General features: G+C 44.5%; 1 protein-coding gene and 1 long non-coding RNA gene across 2 annotated transcripts in view; one reads left to right on the plus strand and one right to left on the minus strand.

Moving 5' to 3' along the window:
• The window catches only part of ITPA (inosine triphosphatase), an 81866-nt gene extending 74673 nt beyond the window's left edge, over positions 1-7193 (plus strand). Inside the window, exons 7-8 of the mRNA XM_069231443.1 lie at positions 2446-2522; positions 6389-7193. Of these exons, the coding sequence (XP_069087544.1) occupies positions 2446-2522; positions 6389-6500 (189 nt within the window). The 3' untranslated portion in view covers positions 6501-7193. The remainder of the gene's footprint in view (positions 1-2445; positions 2523-6388) is intronic.
• LOC138292711 (uncharacterized) overlaps positions 1-15094 on the minus strand; it is a 75866-nt gene extending 60772 nt beyond the window's left edge. Inside the window, exons 1-2 of the long non-coding RNA XR_011202769.1 lie at positions 15028-15094; positions 8357-8411 (exon numbers count right to left, since the gene is read on the minus strand). This is a non-coding gene — a long non-coding RNA (uncharacterized lncRNA). The remainder of the gene's footprint in view (positions 1-8356; positions 8412-15027) is intronic.
• Between the last annotated feature and the right edge of the window lie 807 nt (positions 15095-15901).

Consider the following 15901-nt stretch of genomic DNA (forward strand, 5'->3'; position numbering starts at 1 on the left):
GGAAACCAATAGGGATTGATTGGGTTTGGCAGAAGCCCAAGATGACCTGTAAATAAAGTGGTAAGAAGGATGTAAAGCCTTCCAGAATCCTGAAAGTGTGCACAAAGTTCTGATTCCAAGCCGGCATCATTGACCTTGCTGAAGAGACCAGAGGCAGTATCATTTGACAATCCTGTCAGTTTGCTTATCTTGGGTAGGAGCTGATCCATGGCCATAGGGGCCTACATAATCTGAGATGGAAGGATATAGATAACACGTACATCGCTTCCACAGCAAGCTTTCCATCACCAATGGAAATCAAGTAACAGGGACACCAAAGTCAAGCTAAAAAAAATATTTTGTGTGTGACACAACCAAGACTTCTAGTACCTTGGAAACAAACATCCTCTTATCCGCCTTGTTCCTGTTTGTTGTTCTGAATATTTCTACCACACTCCATGAATATATTCAAGATAAAGGGTGTGTTTCTTTGGAGCAGATTGTGATAAGGCCCCAAGTTTCTTCTATCATCAGTTCACAATAAATCAATTCATGAAGGGGTATCTCCTAAAGCTGAACAGTGACTAAGACTACTCCCACCCCCAGTCAATGCGGATAAAAGACATATGTGTTAATCATGCTTATTTTATGGCTATGGGGTTGCACGTGAACAACTTTCATATTGTGTTTCTTGCGGTGATCTTTTCCAAAGGTTTGCTGCGTTGCACTTTTCTACCACTGTGGTCTGTGGCCACAGAAACCAGGTTTCAATCAGATTAAAGGGCTGTGTTTGTGAAAGCTGGAGTTGTTTACCACTGTTGTCCCGGGGCCACAGTAAAATGGGTACCCAAACCGGATTACCAGGGAACTCTTCTTTGGAAGTTGGTCCGCTCATCAGAGTGAGCAGAAGCAGTTCAAAGCTTATTAATGGAGGTGATGAGGCTCTTACACTTAAGGACACAGTACAAGACTAAAAAACAGTATCAACGCTAAGTAAGATTACCACTTGGGTGTGTTTTACTTTATAAAAAGCAAAACACTGTAATTCACATAAAACAAAACACTGTATGTGAAATAAGGATGAATAAAGAATGCTGTAGTTCCTGCCTAGCCAGAGATCGGACCCTAAACTTTATTATAGTTACTACGTGTAGAGAACTGCATTTTCAGTGAACATTAGGGTCTGTGGCCAATGTTAGTCGTAGGAGCGCTCACAAGTACAGCACTAATCCTTAAAGATTGTCTCACATTTACGTATACGTGGGCAGTTCAACAGCATGCTTGTGAGCATGCTTTACCATAGTAAGTAATACCACTCCTCCCAGGGTGCACTGCTCAGACAGTAGCAGGTTTCACAATGTCATAAAAGTACTTCTTCTGCCTCCTGTCCCCTTCCCCTTCCATCGCAAATGTTCAGTTTCCTCTCTTTGCCATTTTTGCTCCCTTTTTAACCTTTATGCCCCCTTCCCTCTCGTTTTCATTCTCCATTTCCCTTCTTAGTCTCCTGCTACTTTCTCCAATTTCTTTCTCCCTCTATTTTCCTTATCTTCCCCCTCTCCCTTTTACCCCATCCATCCTTTCCCTGCTTACCTGCCTCTTGTCATCAACACTACTTATTCCCATCTGCCTTTCCATAGCTCAGACGTTGTTTTTTATTACTTTGGCACCCTGAATACTAATTTCATGCATGCGGGTAATAGGCAAGACCACTATATTCAGTGTCCTATATGCTTAGTCTTTTTGAACATTTTACTGAGCGTCTTGCATTTCCTGTTCGCCTTCCTGTTGATACGACCCATTATGATACTTTAGGGCAGCAATGGATCCCTAAACAATATTTGTTGTTTGAAAATTGTATAATGCTTGCTTTTATAATTTAGTTTTGTGTGCAAGTTATCCAGCATTTCTTTTCGCTTCCTGTCTCCGTTTTGTCATTTTTTAATTCGGCGTTAAGCATTCTTTACATTTCATGTTCGAGGTGTATGTATGACAAGACGCCTAATTATATAAATATATTATAACATTATGCATGTTATCCAAATTACATTTTAACAGTATCTCAGATAACTTTTCTCTACAAGGCTATGCACAGCAAAGCTATAGGTGATACCAACTTTTGAACTTCTGACTAGTTTGAGGAGAAAAAGTCCGATTCCTGGATGAAATGTTCCTTCATGGCACATTTTCTGCTCAAACCAGTCTCCTGTGAGCAGAACCACGCAAAAATTCAGGTTGTGCAAAATGTTGAGAAATGTTGAACTTTTCGTGTAACATGAAATGTAGACATTACACAAGATAATGCCAGCATAATAAACTCTTTTGTAGATGCTTTGTAATGCCTCTTTTGTGAAATGTTAATAGCATAAACTATTTCCATCACTTAATGGTGTGACAGCACAACGACAACTTCTCATGTATTCCTTTCTCTCTTCCCGTTACCTCCACACCCATTGCCCATATCTGTAGGGCCAGATCGTGGAGCCGCGTGGCCCACGGGACTTCGGCTGGGATCCCTGCTTCCAGCCGGACGGTTTTGACAAGACGTAAGTCTGTGTGTTTTGGCCTTTTTGCTTCTTGTGAGATGAAACGGTGTGGGCCAAAATGATAATTTACTTGGCACGGAATAGTTTTGCTTCTGGTGGATGTGCCTGCTTTTTTTATTCATTTATTTGTATTTTGGATATTTTAAAGAATAGTTCACCCATCCATATTTCCACCAAATCAGAGCATATTATGCGGTGGAGGGGATATTACATTAAGCACTGGTACGCACTGAAGCACAGGTTACTTTGGGAGAGCTTTGGTGGAGAGTTCCTGCCTCGGATGTAATTGGATACCTTTTGATGTTTTCATAATGAGAGTAAAGGAATAGGGCAGTGTTGGGGCAGGAGGTGAGGGGTGCTAGAAGCATTGTGCCTACTGTTGGTTGGTTGGTGGTAGTAGTCAGTGGATAAAAAGCTGACACACTCTGTATGTCTCCCTTCTCACATTACCCTTGTAGAAGTATCCAAACTTATATGCTTCTTATCAAAATTAGAGTCAAGGGGGGAGAAAACGCCCATTATTAGAGGACAAAATAATTTACTATTCTAACTCCTTTCCGCCAGAATTTGGGAGAGTGAGAATATGGACCTGTCAGTGCAGTGCATTCCCATGCACACCAGAAGGTACAGGGCATTAGAGATTGGGAATCTGCAATAGACAGAATGTCGGACTTTGATTCACAGGATGAGTAGCAGGAAGCAATCTGCATGGCATGTGGCTCCAAGCAAGCACCCAGGATGAGCAGGATGATTTCAGATAAAGGGCCAATTTGAAGAAGTACGTCTTGAGGCCTCTCTGAAATTTTACAAAATATATGAAACGCTAGAAGGGATAAAGGGTATTCCAGAGGGTATAGCACTGTTCTTTCGTAAGTATGTGTTGTGCTTATAGTTCATATATTTTTCAGGCACAACCTTAAATCCTGCAACAGATTTTCAGTAGGTTGTCCAGCCTGTATCTGATTAGGCAGCCTGGGCCCAAGCAGGGTGACTCCACTAGGTAGAGCAAGCTCTGCAGCAGGAATCTCTAGTACGTTTCTTTAAACTAACGGGATGGGGTACTCACTACAATCAATACCAAAAAACAGGTAGCGGATATAATACCTTCAATATTTTAACTTTTTAAATGGTGCCATATAACATTTATTAATACTAGCCCTTTCACTTATTATTATTCATTTAAAACCCCATAGTGTGAGCAAAAGAAAAGATTAGTCACAAATAATTGGGTGTCCATCTGGAGATGATGAAGACGCTTATCATAAGCATAAGTTAAAATAGGTCCCTCAAACCTTCTTGTGTGGGTATTGCTTTGAGACCCTATGGTGTTTCCCATAGATTTGATTATAGCTTTGGTTTCTAATGAAACCGCCAGTGATTTGTTCAAATAAATATCCCTCTTTCATAAAGCACTGTAGTTTATTTATTTAACTCCTACCACCTTATTGGTGACAAAATTGTGCTGGCCAGATTCTTGTGCCACAGCATCGATCTGGGGGTTGCGCCATCTCACATAGAGCCCAAACAAAAGTTTGTGTGTGAAAAAAATCTACAGTGTACCAAACAATAGCTGAAAAAGGCTTGTATGATCAAACATCTGTTTACAGATGACATCCATTTCAAGATAAACCAAGTTTGTTAGGCTTGTATGAGATGGCAAAACAACCATGAATCAGGTCACTACATAAACACTCTATCCATTCAGTGGCTTAATTTCATGAGTCGACTAGTTTTTGCTCTCTATTAGCATCCAATGTCTTGTGTATTCATTAGGATTACCAGTAAAAAGACCGTTTGAAATAATTTTTAGGTCGAGCGAGCAAGCACTTTGACCTGTTGTACTTATTGTGGACTTTTAACCACGCCTACCTCACGCCCATCACTTTCACTCGTTCGTGGACTTGCCTTTCAAATATCTCTTAATGTCATTGGTAACTGCTTCACGTTTGTCCAGCCTTGGGGTGGTTTTGTTACCGCCTTGCAGACTGACCCTGTTACATGGATAATTGCACGATTGCCGATATACTTCAGGGTGGGTGAACAATTTTTTTCTTTTGTCTCTCCCTTCATGCTCCATGGCAGCCACGGCCCTTACAGCGCACACAGCGCCATCAAGGCAAACTCCATCAGGGGTTTTGGAACGCTGGTCACATTGTTCACACTGTCACCTAATCAGAGTAATTTCTTTTGGCTCTCCCCTTTATGCTCCATAGCTTTCCCAAAAACACTTATAATTGATAAATGCTTTACACAGAAATCTGCAACGCGGCTCTCCCGGCAGAGTGGGAAAGCTGATTCTACAATATTCACTGCACTCGGGAAAAGTCGCCCCATAATGCTTTGCAAGCATTCTTTTTCTAAACATTTTTGCCCATAACTCAGCTAGGACAATGGGACCACCACCAAAACATTAATCATGACACCCTCTTTCTGTTTGGGTCATCTCTGGGTCCCCACACCAGGTTAGTGGGGATCCTAAAATAATAACTCTGCCCACCAATCAGTCCCTTTTTTAAGCTCTCTTATGGCTGGAACTTTTGTTTTACATCTTGAAGTAGCTTGTGTTTTAAGGACCTTAGTATTACAGTAGACCTCCTAGGCCTGAAAATGTGTATGACACTACGCTCTCTAGGGGCTAAATATATGGTTGCACTATATCACTTTGTGCCATTCTCTTTTCATGTGGTTATGCCCTTTAGGAGCTAATTATATGGTTACATGACCATGTTTCTTACAAATTATTTATTTTCATTGTAGTGTCCTCTAGGGGCTGTTCTGAGCATTAACGTCAACATACTACAATATTTGATGTACTCTGTCGTCCCATAATGCTTTGCAAGGCATTCTTTTACAAAACATGTTTGCTCATAACTGAGACTGTGGTGGCCCTAGGGCAATGGGACCATCTTCAAAACGTTCCCCACAACCTGCTTGTTCTGTCTAGATACTATCTGGGTCCCCACACTAGGTTAGTGGAGACTCCAAAATAATATCTTCACCCTCCATTCAGTGTCTTATTAACCATCAAGAAGGTAAATGGAAGTGCTTTAGTTATATGCGGGGCCGCTGAGATTATGTGGCCAGAAAAAATCAAATTATGAGGCAGGGTTGACCAATTTGTGGCAAGAAAAGTCCAGTTATTAATTTACAACACCAATAGCTCTAACTCAAACAAATGCAAGACCCATTGGTTTGCAAATGCTTGTTTTAAAAGGCCATTAAATGATACATATTCTAAACCGTTGTCACAGCTTTTCTCCCTCACTTTTCATGCAGTTTTGCTTGGCAGGTCTTTTGTTTTATCTAGAAAATTAATACCAGGCTTCAGAATTGAAGGGGAAGGAGTCTGCGCTTTTATTTGTGATATGGCTGGCATTTTTCCCCTTTTTGTGGTAACAGAACAGTAAACCTGCCAAGCAATGCTACACAGAAAGCGAGAGAAATCATTTCTGATGACAGTAGCAAGTGTGTGCCTCTTGGTGATCTCCCTGCAAAATAGAAGACTATTTGGGAATAACATGAGGTCAAGGGCATGTCCTTCTCTCCCCCCCCCGGGTTTTCTTCTCCTATGGAGAACATGGTTCAGTTCTTTTTCTTTTTTCAAATTCTCTTTCTCTGTAGTCCTGTCGTTTTGAGGACATTTTGTAGAAGTGTTTTTGGTAGGTAGTGGTGATCTCTTTTGCAAATTCTGCCTGAAACTTTAGTGGCCGCATGTGTGTTGGTCAGCAACTTTGCTAGCTGACCCTGTGCACATGCATGATGGCTATTGGTGGGTGGTTTATGCAGGAGTTATGAATATCCACATTCGCTGCTGGCTGTCTGCACTTGCAGTTTCTAACTGTTGTGTTTTCGCTGGTTACCCTCAGGTACGCAGAACTGCCTAAAGCAGTGAAGAACACAATCTCTCACCGGTACCGAGCACTGAAGGAGATGTCTGACCACTTCGCACTACAGAACGGACCTACCAAGTCATCGTAGGACTGGAGAAAGCATGAACAGCAGCAGAATAACATGGAGTCACTGTGCTTCTGACATAATTTCTATTAAAACATTCATTTACAGCCATTTGGCCCAGTAATGTTGAGTACAGACAGCATCCCATGCAGGCGGTCTCTTTCCACCAGTTTCACGGCTAGCCTTCATTTTGCCACTTGGTAGCAGTTGTGGTGAATAGAAGCGTTAGAGACTGGACTCTAAAGACTAAATCTGGAGTTGTGACATCAATTGTTGTCTTTAGCGAAAGAGGGTGGCTTAACAAATAACACAAGGATAGAACCTTTAAGTTCAGCAGCAGTTCAGCAGCAACGCAAGTTGGGCATGAAAGATTCATTACTATCTGGTTCCCTCTGCAAAATGTTTTGGCCTTGGCTCGATTCTCAGTGGGGGGGTCACAGACGTCTTCTGTTATAATTATTATCTCCTCATATCAATTAGGGGCAATGCCTTGGGTCAGAAACCAAGGCTATACTAGGTTCTGCTCTGTTGACAAATGGGAGACACCCCTTCCAGAAAAAAATGTCAGTCCACAAACTCAAATTGCAGTGGGGACGGGGGGTGGGGGGACTGACGGCTACGGGAAGACTTTTTTTTGCATATGTCTTGATAAGAAAATCATGTTTGTTAGAACATTGTCCAAAAATTGTGTACAATAAAAATTCAGTGACTACCTTTTGCGCAGCACAACAGAAATCCTAATTCAAGAGAATCGTGGCAGGGAGCGTTGTAGGGCAGTAGCACTCTCATCGGCCTCTCCTAAGAAGCAGCGTCGGCACAGAAGTGAGACTGTGTGCAGATTTCCAATGTATCCCTTGCCATAAATTACATCAAGCACTAAGCTAAACCACGACAACGACATTTCTGTAAACATGAGCACAGGATAGCTTCTAGGAAATAACAGTGTGGATCAGGCCTGTCCCTTTGCATATGCAAAGTAAACCATTGTAAATCGGTGTCTGGAGCAGCTGACAGGAGATGAGCTAGGTCCACCCCATCGCACAAATAAACTCTGAAAGTGACTATGAACAATGTGTCTTGCAGAGTCTTCGGTGCTGGAGTGGTCTTGCCAGTTACTGATTACAGCGACACCTGCAGTAGGAATTGAAGGCTCCAGGTCTCCTGATATAGTAGCTGGAACTAAAACTGCACTTTCCCCTGGTAGTGTCTATAACAGAATGTTTGCACAGTAGCAGCGAGTAGGGGCGGGACATTTCTACTGCCTGTGTCCTTCTTGCCAAAAACATTAATGAGCTGACCCTGTGTTCCTCAGAGCCTGGGCATCATACAATACATAAACAAATGCTTCTGTCGGGTGAAAAATATTCTTGTTACTCATGCAGTACACAGATTAATTCTTTATGCGCAAAAGAGACGAAAGACAAAAAGTCTAAAGTCACATAGGTCGGAGATAGCATGTATTTTGAACAAGAATTAGTTGTATTGAATATAAACTAAGGTGCTCCAAAAGTGCAGAAGTGGGAAAGTGTTCACACAGAAAGATAAAATTAAACACAGAGACCAACACAAAAGACAAAACTAAATTGCTTTTGTGGAAAGTCTATCCTATATATCAAATTATACAGTCTCTTTTAACGATAGAGCCAGATTCATCAGTCCATATGGGCCCAAAAAATGGAGATTCAGTATAGGCATCTATATAACATTGTCGACGGTTCGACCCTCTAATTCTGCGTGATTACATTATGCATCTGGGTGGGTCTTCATCAGGACTGAGGTGGGGAATTACATATTCATGTTCAAATATACAATAAAATGTCAGACCTCAAATCTCTCAAAATTTTCGTTAGCCGTTCAGTACCATGACTGCTGTGACTCACCTTATATTGAAGAAAGACTGTGTATGAACTTCCTTCGACCTAAATTAATTTCTCCCTGTGTGAAAAAAAAACAAAAAACACCAGGTTAGGAGGATATACTCGTAGTGATAGTGATAGAATAAATGTTTTGCAAAAACTCTCACGTATGTTCAGATGATGGACAAGTTCAAAGTCACTAGGGATGTTTTGAAAACCTCTAACGTTCAGGGAGCACCCAGAAAAAGTTACTCATGCAATTGTGAAAAATAAATCACAAGACTTCCTTTCAGTGAAAGGACCTGAAAACCAATGTAAATATTGTGGCCAGAAAGTTCACCAAATAAAAAAACTCACAGACTTCTGGGAAGGCGCCAGAAATAAAGTTCATGTAGCTCTTCCCAGTTTATATTGCTAAAAATAATGATAAGTATCTGGTGAATTAGCACTGCGTACCCTAAATGCAATTTGGTTGAAAATATAGAAGGCTTATGAGTTAGGTATACCTCGTGTCTTCATAGTGTCCGTATCCCACCTAATGTGATGCTGATTGCGGAGGCATGGCGAAAAGCCAGCCAATACATAGATAGATAAGGAAGATGGCCATCTTGTGATGACCTATGTGATTTTTTTTGATTTTTTTTTTAACTTTTGGCTCTTTTGCGCATGAAGAAATTAATTTGCGTATTGCATGGGTAACAAGATTTTTTCATCCGGCAGAACTATTAGTTAATGTACTGTATGTCTTTCTTGCAGCAGGTCTTTCCAGTGGAACTTGCATGGGTGTTCTTATGTGACTGGGTTCAAGGCAATTCACTGTGTCTAGCTCTCAGAGGGCGACTTGGAGCCCACTGTATTAGCCGTGCAGGTAACCATGCATGCTTATAGTTGGTGGAAGAAGTGTAGTGTTTGCCTCTGCACCCACGGTCACATCCTCACAATTAGACATTTACTGAGCTTATGAACGTACTCAGTTCGATACATGGGAAAGTAAAATACATGCAGCCACCCCATTACAGTAAAATGACACTTTTACAAAGAGATGGACTTTGTTCCTGCTTCCTTCTGTTGTAAAGCATGGACTTTGACAGATGAACGTTTGCTGGCACCTGCTTGCTTCACTAGTGCTGGCTTTCTTCCATTTATTAACCTTTCCTTGGGCAGAGCTCGTAACAAAACCCATGAAGGACTTCTTGGAAGTAAGGAACAATACATGCCATATGTACTCCCAGCTTACAGAGTCAAATGACTTTTCTATGTCCAGAAAGGCTATGGCATAATGGTCCTGTCCAGGCAGTGTCTGCATGAAGCACATGTGCCAAGCGCCTCAAGTTTTAGCTGTCTTGAGGGAGTCTATGGCCAGCTGTATCTCCTGTTTGGTCAGAGGGCCCTCAAGGTCTGTTCGTTCTTCTTCTAACTGCATCATCGGAAGTAAGTCCAAGTGGGTTGCAACCAGATGGTCGGGAATAAAATCTGTCAACGTGTACACCCTTCAGAAGTGCTCCTCCAGTGTCTTAATGGCCTGCTGTGCTTGTACTATCCCCCCTCCAGCAGTCCCTCATAGCTGATATGGGTTTAGTGAGCTGCTTTTGTTTGATCATCCTGGCCAGCATGCGTACTGCCCTATTCCCTCCAGGTACAAACGGTGTCTGTGTGAGAGTCATACAAGTCTCTCTAGCCTATCCCACAATGAGTAAACTTGCTTCTTAGCCTCGCCCCACTCGTCGTGGGAGGGCTGATTCCAGGTTTTCCAGTTTTTCTTCCTGTAGTTTCAGATCTCTTTTCTATGTTTGGCGGATGCCTGTGGTGGTTGCTATACCCGCCCCTCTGAGCACCACTTTCAATTTATCCCATTCTGACACTCTGTGTTGGGTACTCTCCCAGCTGCATACAAAGTAATTTGTCAGGGCATCGCGATCACCCCCTTGTGAATCAGGCCAGTGAGGGCTTCCGCTTTCATGTGCCATAGCGGAACCCGGGACATGAGCCGAGCCAAGCAGTAAGTCAATAACAGTGGCAAGTGGTCAGACCGATACCTGGCCAAATATGTTGTCTGTCACCCTTAATACCTTTGTTAGAAAATAGTCCAGTCTACTGTACGTTTCTTCCACAGGTGTATAATGGGAATATGTACATAGGGTGATATGTGCTTCTTGAAGGCCGCCTTAATGTCCTCCCCTATCTACTCGGGAGTATATACGCTCCCAGCGTTGATCAAGACACATTTTGGATGACATTGTATGGCAAGCTAGCTCAGAAGACCAATCTCCCATAGATTCTAGGGGGCAATTACAACTGTGTCTTAAACCTACAATTAGATCGCTCCCACCCACCCCTACAGAGCTTCCCCTACACTCCGACAGACTTGTTCACAAATTGGTGCAGCTTTGGGCACTAGTAGACACTTGGAGGACCCTCAACCCTATATCCCAAATATATTCCTTTTATTCCACACCCCACAACTTATTTGTGCGCCTAGACCGCATAATGTGCTCCCAAACGCTTGCACCTTCCTTACAGTCCGGATTATATGGGTCGAGTGGTATCGAACCATGATACCCACACCATAGACCTGTATAGGGGGGGATTCCTCACCTCAGTATTTCTGGACTCCCAGAGATCCCATATTCATTTTCTTCACTGAGAACACCGGCACTGCCTCTAACAAACTTAACAAACTTCTTGAATGGGACACCTTTAAGGTAGTCACCGGTGGTATTTGTTTTCAGGAAGTAGTTGGAGTTTGCTGTACATTAGACAGGGAAATCACAGAGGCAGAACAGCATCTGCTTTTGTTAGAGCGCCAAGCTGAACAGGATGCCTCCCATCACTGTGCATTGGCAGAAGCTAAACGCTAGCATACTTCCCTTCTTGAGCGCTAGCGATGCTTCAATCGTGCTGTGTATGTGGTTAAAGTCCATATGGAAAGTAATAAATTGTGGCGTCTTGATTGGCTAATCTGCAGGGAGCAAAGGGAAACCACCATACTTGAACTATGTTCCCCTTCTTGAACGATACTCCACATGCAACACAACATCCTTTCAGAATTTCACAACTACTATTCCCAACTAAACAAAGCACCCTGTATAGACCACAAGGGCACAATTGAGCCATTCCTTGACCACCTCCCCATACCAAGCATCGACACGGCTACCAAGGACACTTAGGATGTAGTGATAACACTGGCAGATGTTAAACTGGCATTTCAGGACTTGGCCAGGAATAAAATCTCTGGCCTTGACGGTCTACCCATAGAATACTACAGCACATACGCTGAGGTTCTTGCACCTCGTTTAGCTGACATGTACAATGAGGACCTTCAACTGGGCAAACTCCCACCCACTCTATGGGAGCCTTTACTAGTACCTATCCCTAAGCCTCGTCGTGACCCTACCAGTGTAGCTTCCTACCACCCCATTGCCATTCTGGGAGTGGATTATAAAATTCTGGGGAAGAGGCTGTCCGCTCGATATGCCCAAATCCTGCCAGAACTCATCCACCTGGACCAAACAGGCTTGTCACCAGGCACAGCGCCTCTCATTATCTTCTGCGCCTTTTCCATGTTCAGGACTAGGTACTGGATAGCTACCTCTTTTCGATGTGCCTGGTGTTGACTTGGAGAAGGGGTTCAACTCCCTGGACTGGACTTACCTTTTCCGCACGCTTACGCAGATGGACATTTGTAACCGCCTTCCTGCTTCACTCGACTTTTGTACATAAAACCGGGTCAAAGTGGGCCGACTCATCTCAGAGGCTTCCGGTGGAGGGCGGCACGTGACAAGGGTGCCTGCTTTCCCCACTACCTTTTGCGATGGCCATGGAGCCTATGACTATTTGGCTCCACCGGGATGACCCACAATGAGCTATCCCCATCGGGGACAGGACACAGTCTGTATCACTTTATGTGGATGATCTACTACTTTTCCTCCTCAGCGCCCGGTCAAACCCTATTAACATCCAAACCACACTGCAATCATTCACTAGGATATCTGGCTTAAAGGTCAACTGGAGCAAGTCCTTCATTTACCCACTGTATGATAATCTGACCTCAAAGATCATCACTTTAGACGACACCACCCTCACTTGGCAGAACTTTGCAGTCGATATTTGGTAATCTGCCTATAACACTCTCCATCTGATCTCTTCGACTGCAACCTACGTCCCATGTTAGCATCGTTGAAACCTTTAGTATCCTTTTGGATCAAACTACCACTTGCCACTACGGGGAGACGTGCCCCATCCAAGATAGTGATCCTACCTCATCTTCTGTATTATTTTGCTAACCTTCCAGTGATTCCCCCATGCAGTTTTGTTCGGGACCTTGGGGGAACGGCAGCCACCGGACAGCTTTGCGGAAGCTGCAATTACCCACTGATGAGGGTGGATTCGGCGCTCTTTCCTTTGAAGCATATTTCCTGGCAGCCTGACTGCAATGGATGACCAAGTGGATAGCCTGGGCGAAACCTACCACCCTACCCTGCCTCTTACTCCCACAGTCAACACCAGATCCCCCCTCACTTGCTTCAAGACAGTGTTGCCTCCAAATGCATCAGCAGGACTGGTGTTTTCACCATGTCCTTCCCTATGCTCCAGGACTCACCCTAGTAGGCCTTTCGCACTACCCAGACATCTACTCTACTGCAGCTTGACGTCGGTGGCAGGAATGTTCTATTACCATAGCCAGTGACTTACTCTTCGAGGGTCGTCATCTCTTTCGCACAACTCCAGACCGAGTTTGGCCTCCCGGCTGGGCAGTCTTCAACTTGTAACCCACTCCATAATACCTCCTACAAGCTGTGGCAGACTAGTGATGAAGAGCCCCCTGCCCACGCCGTGTTGCAAACAATGCTCAGCATGGGGGAGGCCCAGCATTTGGTCACATGGCTGTATAAGGCATTTCGTAGTCATACTGGTACCTCACTGGGTCAATGATAAGGAATGGGCTCAGGTGGTGGCCTTTCCTCACACAGTTTTGAGAAATGTATGGTTTAAGAACATACTGTTCCACATCCTCCACCGGACATATCTATCTACCACACAACTCAACAGGCATTTCCGAATGTATGATGGAACAATTAATCCTGGAACCACGCATGCCTGAACAACACGGTTGGAACAACGGCCGCGTTGTTACCACAAAAGCCTTTACTAAGCATGCCTTAACAACTTTTTTTCGTTGTAAAGGCATGTGTGGGACGGCAACCATGATTCCAGCATGTGACCCCCCCACCTTCCCTAACGCCCAGAAGTACCCCACCCCTAATAGTAAAACTACCCCAACTCCCCCACCCCCAATACTAAAACTATTCCGACCCCTTAGCCCTGCCCTTAATACTAAAACTACCACGACCCGCCCCTAAAAACTAAAACAATCCTGAAACCCTTCCCTAAAAACTAAAACAACCCCAACCCCACCCCCTAATACTAAAAACCCCAAAACCCACCCCTGAAAACAAAATTACCCTGATACCCCCACCCCACCCCTAATAACAAAACTACCCCAACCCCCCACCCTTAATAATAAAACTACCCCGACCCCCCACCCCTGAAACTACCCCAAAACCCGCCCCTAAAACTACCCAACCCCAATACTAAAACAACCACAACCCCACCCCTGAAAACAAAACTACCCTGACCCCCCCCACCCTGCCCCTAAAAACAAAACTACCCCGCCCCAATATTAAAACAACCCCGCCCCTAAAGCCACCCCCACACCCCACCCCACCCCTAAAACTAAAACTACCGATTCCCACCCTAAAAACTAAAACTACCCCTGCCCCAATACTAAAACTACCCGACCCCGTCCCTAAAAACCAACACTACCCCTACACCCCACCCCTAAAACTAAAACTACCCTGATAAAAAAAAACACCCTGCCCCTAAAAACTAAAACTACCCTCATGTCCCACCCAACCCCTAAAACTAAAACTACCCTGATAAAAAAAAAAAACACCCCGCCCTTAAAAACTAAAACTACCCCTACCCCCGCACCTGCCCCTAAAAACTAAAACTACCCCGACCCCAATACTAAAACAACCCCGACCCCACTCCCACCACCCCTAAAAACAAACTACCCCAGCCCCCACCCCTAAAAACAAAACTACCCCAACCCCGCCCTTAAAAACTAAAACTACCCCCACACCCACCCCAAAAAACTAAAACTACCCTACCCCCGCACCTGCCCCTAAACACTAAAACTACCCCGACCCCAATACTAAAACAACCCCGACCCCACTCCCACCACCCCTAAAAACAAACTACCCCAGCCCCCACCCCTAAAAACAAAACTACCCCAACCCCGCCCTTAAAAACTAAAACTACCCCCACACCCACCCCAAAAAACTAAAACTACCCTACCCCCGCACCTGCCCCTAAACACTAAAACAACCCGACCCCAATACTAAAATAACCCTGACCCCCACCCCCAAAAACAAAGCTACCCCCGCCCCTAATACCAAAACTCCCGGCCCTCCGCCCCTAAAATTAAAACTACCCCGCCCCTAAAACTACCCTGATCCCCTGCCCCTAAAAACAAACCTACCCCATCCCCCACCGACCCCTAAAAATTAGAACTACCCCATCCCCCACCCCGCCCCTTAAAATCAAGAACTACCCCGACCCCTCACCCTGCTCCTAAAAAACAAACTACCCCCTCCCCTAAAAACTACCCCCAACCCTGCCCCAGCCCCACTTACCTGACTGCGTCCTCTCCCGATGCTGACTCCATTTTTCTCTTCCTTAACCACGCATGTGCATTGTTCAGCACATACGTGGTTAAGGCAGACAAACAAAGTTGTTGTTCACGCAAGCGTAGTTCTGCTTGCATTGTTCACAACTTCATTGTTCCGGAGTCGTGGTTCCAGATGTTTCCTGGCATTTCCCAATGACGAATCTGACCGGTCCCAGATGTCGGTCGGGTGATACTGATCTCCAACACATGTTGTGGTCCTGCCCCGCTTTCCACCCCTATCGGCAAGGTATACATACCACATTGTGCAAAGTCAACGAACTCACAGGCCTAAACCTCTGGAAAGCTTGTGCCCTCTGCATTTTTAAATGTAGGAAACTACACTTTGTCCGCACATGCTTTGCTAGTCTAGCCCTGTTATTGGCATTGGAAGGCCTCAACTGCCCGCCCTTGGAAGCATGGCAGGGCGCGATGCGGAAATGGGGAATTATCGAGGGTACAGATCTCTGCTACGAAGAGGCACATCATATTCGCAGACATCCCATTGCTCCTGAATGGGACATTCTGTTGTCCCAGTTTGTGCATCTCACAACCTCAGATGACCCCTTTCCCCCCAGACTACCACACTGACACCCTAGGTGTGAGGCTTTAATGATCACATTCTCCCCCACTCCCGCTCGTGCCCCCGAGACATCTGAGACATTGCATCCTTCGTCTCCTTTTCTCCTGAAACGCATCATCTCATCACCCAATACATATTCTACTATGTATTGGCCTCACAAATCCGCAGCGTCATGCCATCCCCTTTGCCCCCTCCACACATAACTCTTCACATTTTGTGCTGTACTTGCCTCTGACCCCACCTCACTCCCTAATCTTTA

The sequence above is a fragment of the Pleurodeles waltl genome, chromosome 4_2 (assembly GCF_031143425.1).
Source record: "Pleurodeles waltl isolate 20211129_DDA chromosome 4_2, aPleWal1.hap1.20221129, whole genome shotgun sequence".
Lineage (NCBI taxonomy): Eukaryota > Metazoa > Chordata > Amphibia > Caudata > Salamandridae > Pleurodeles > Pleurodeles waltl.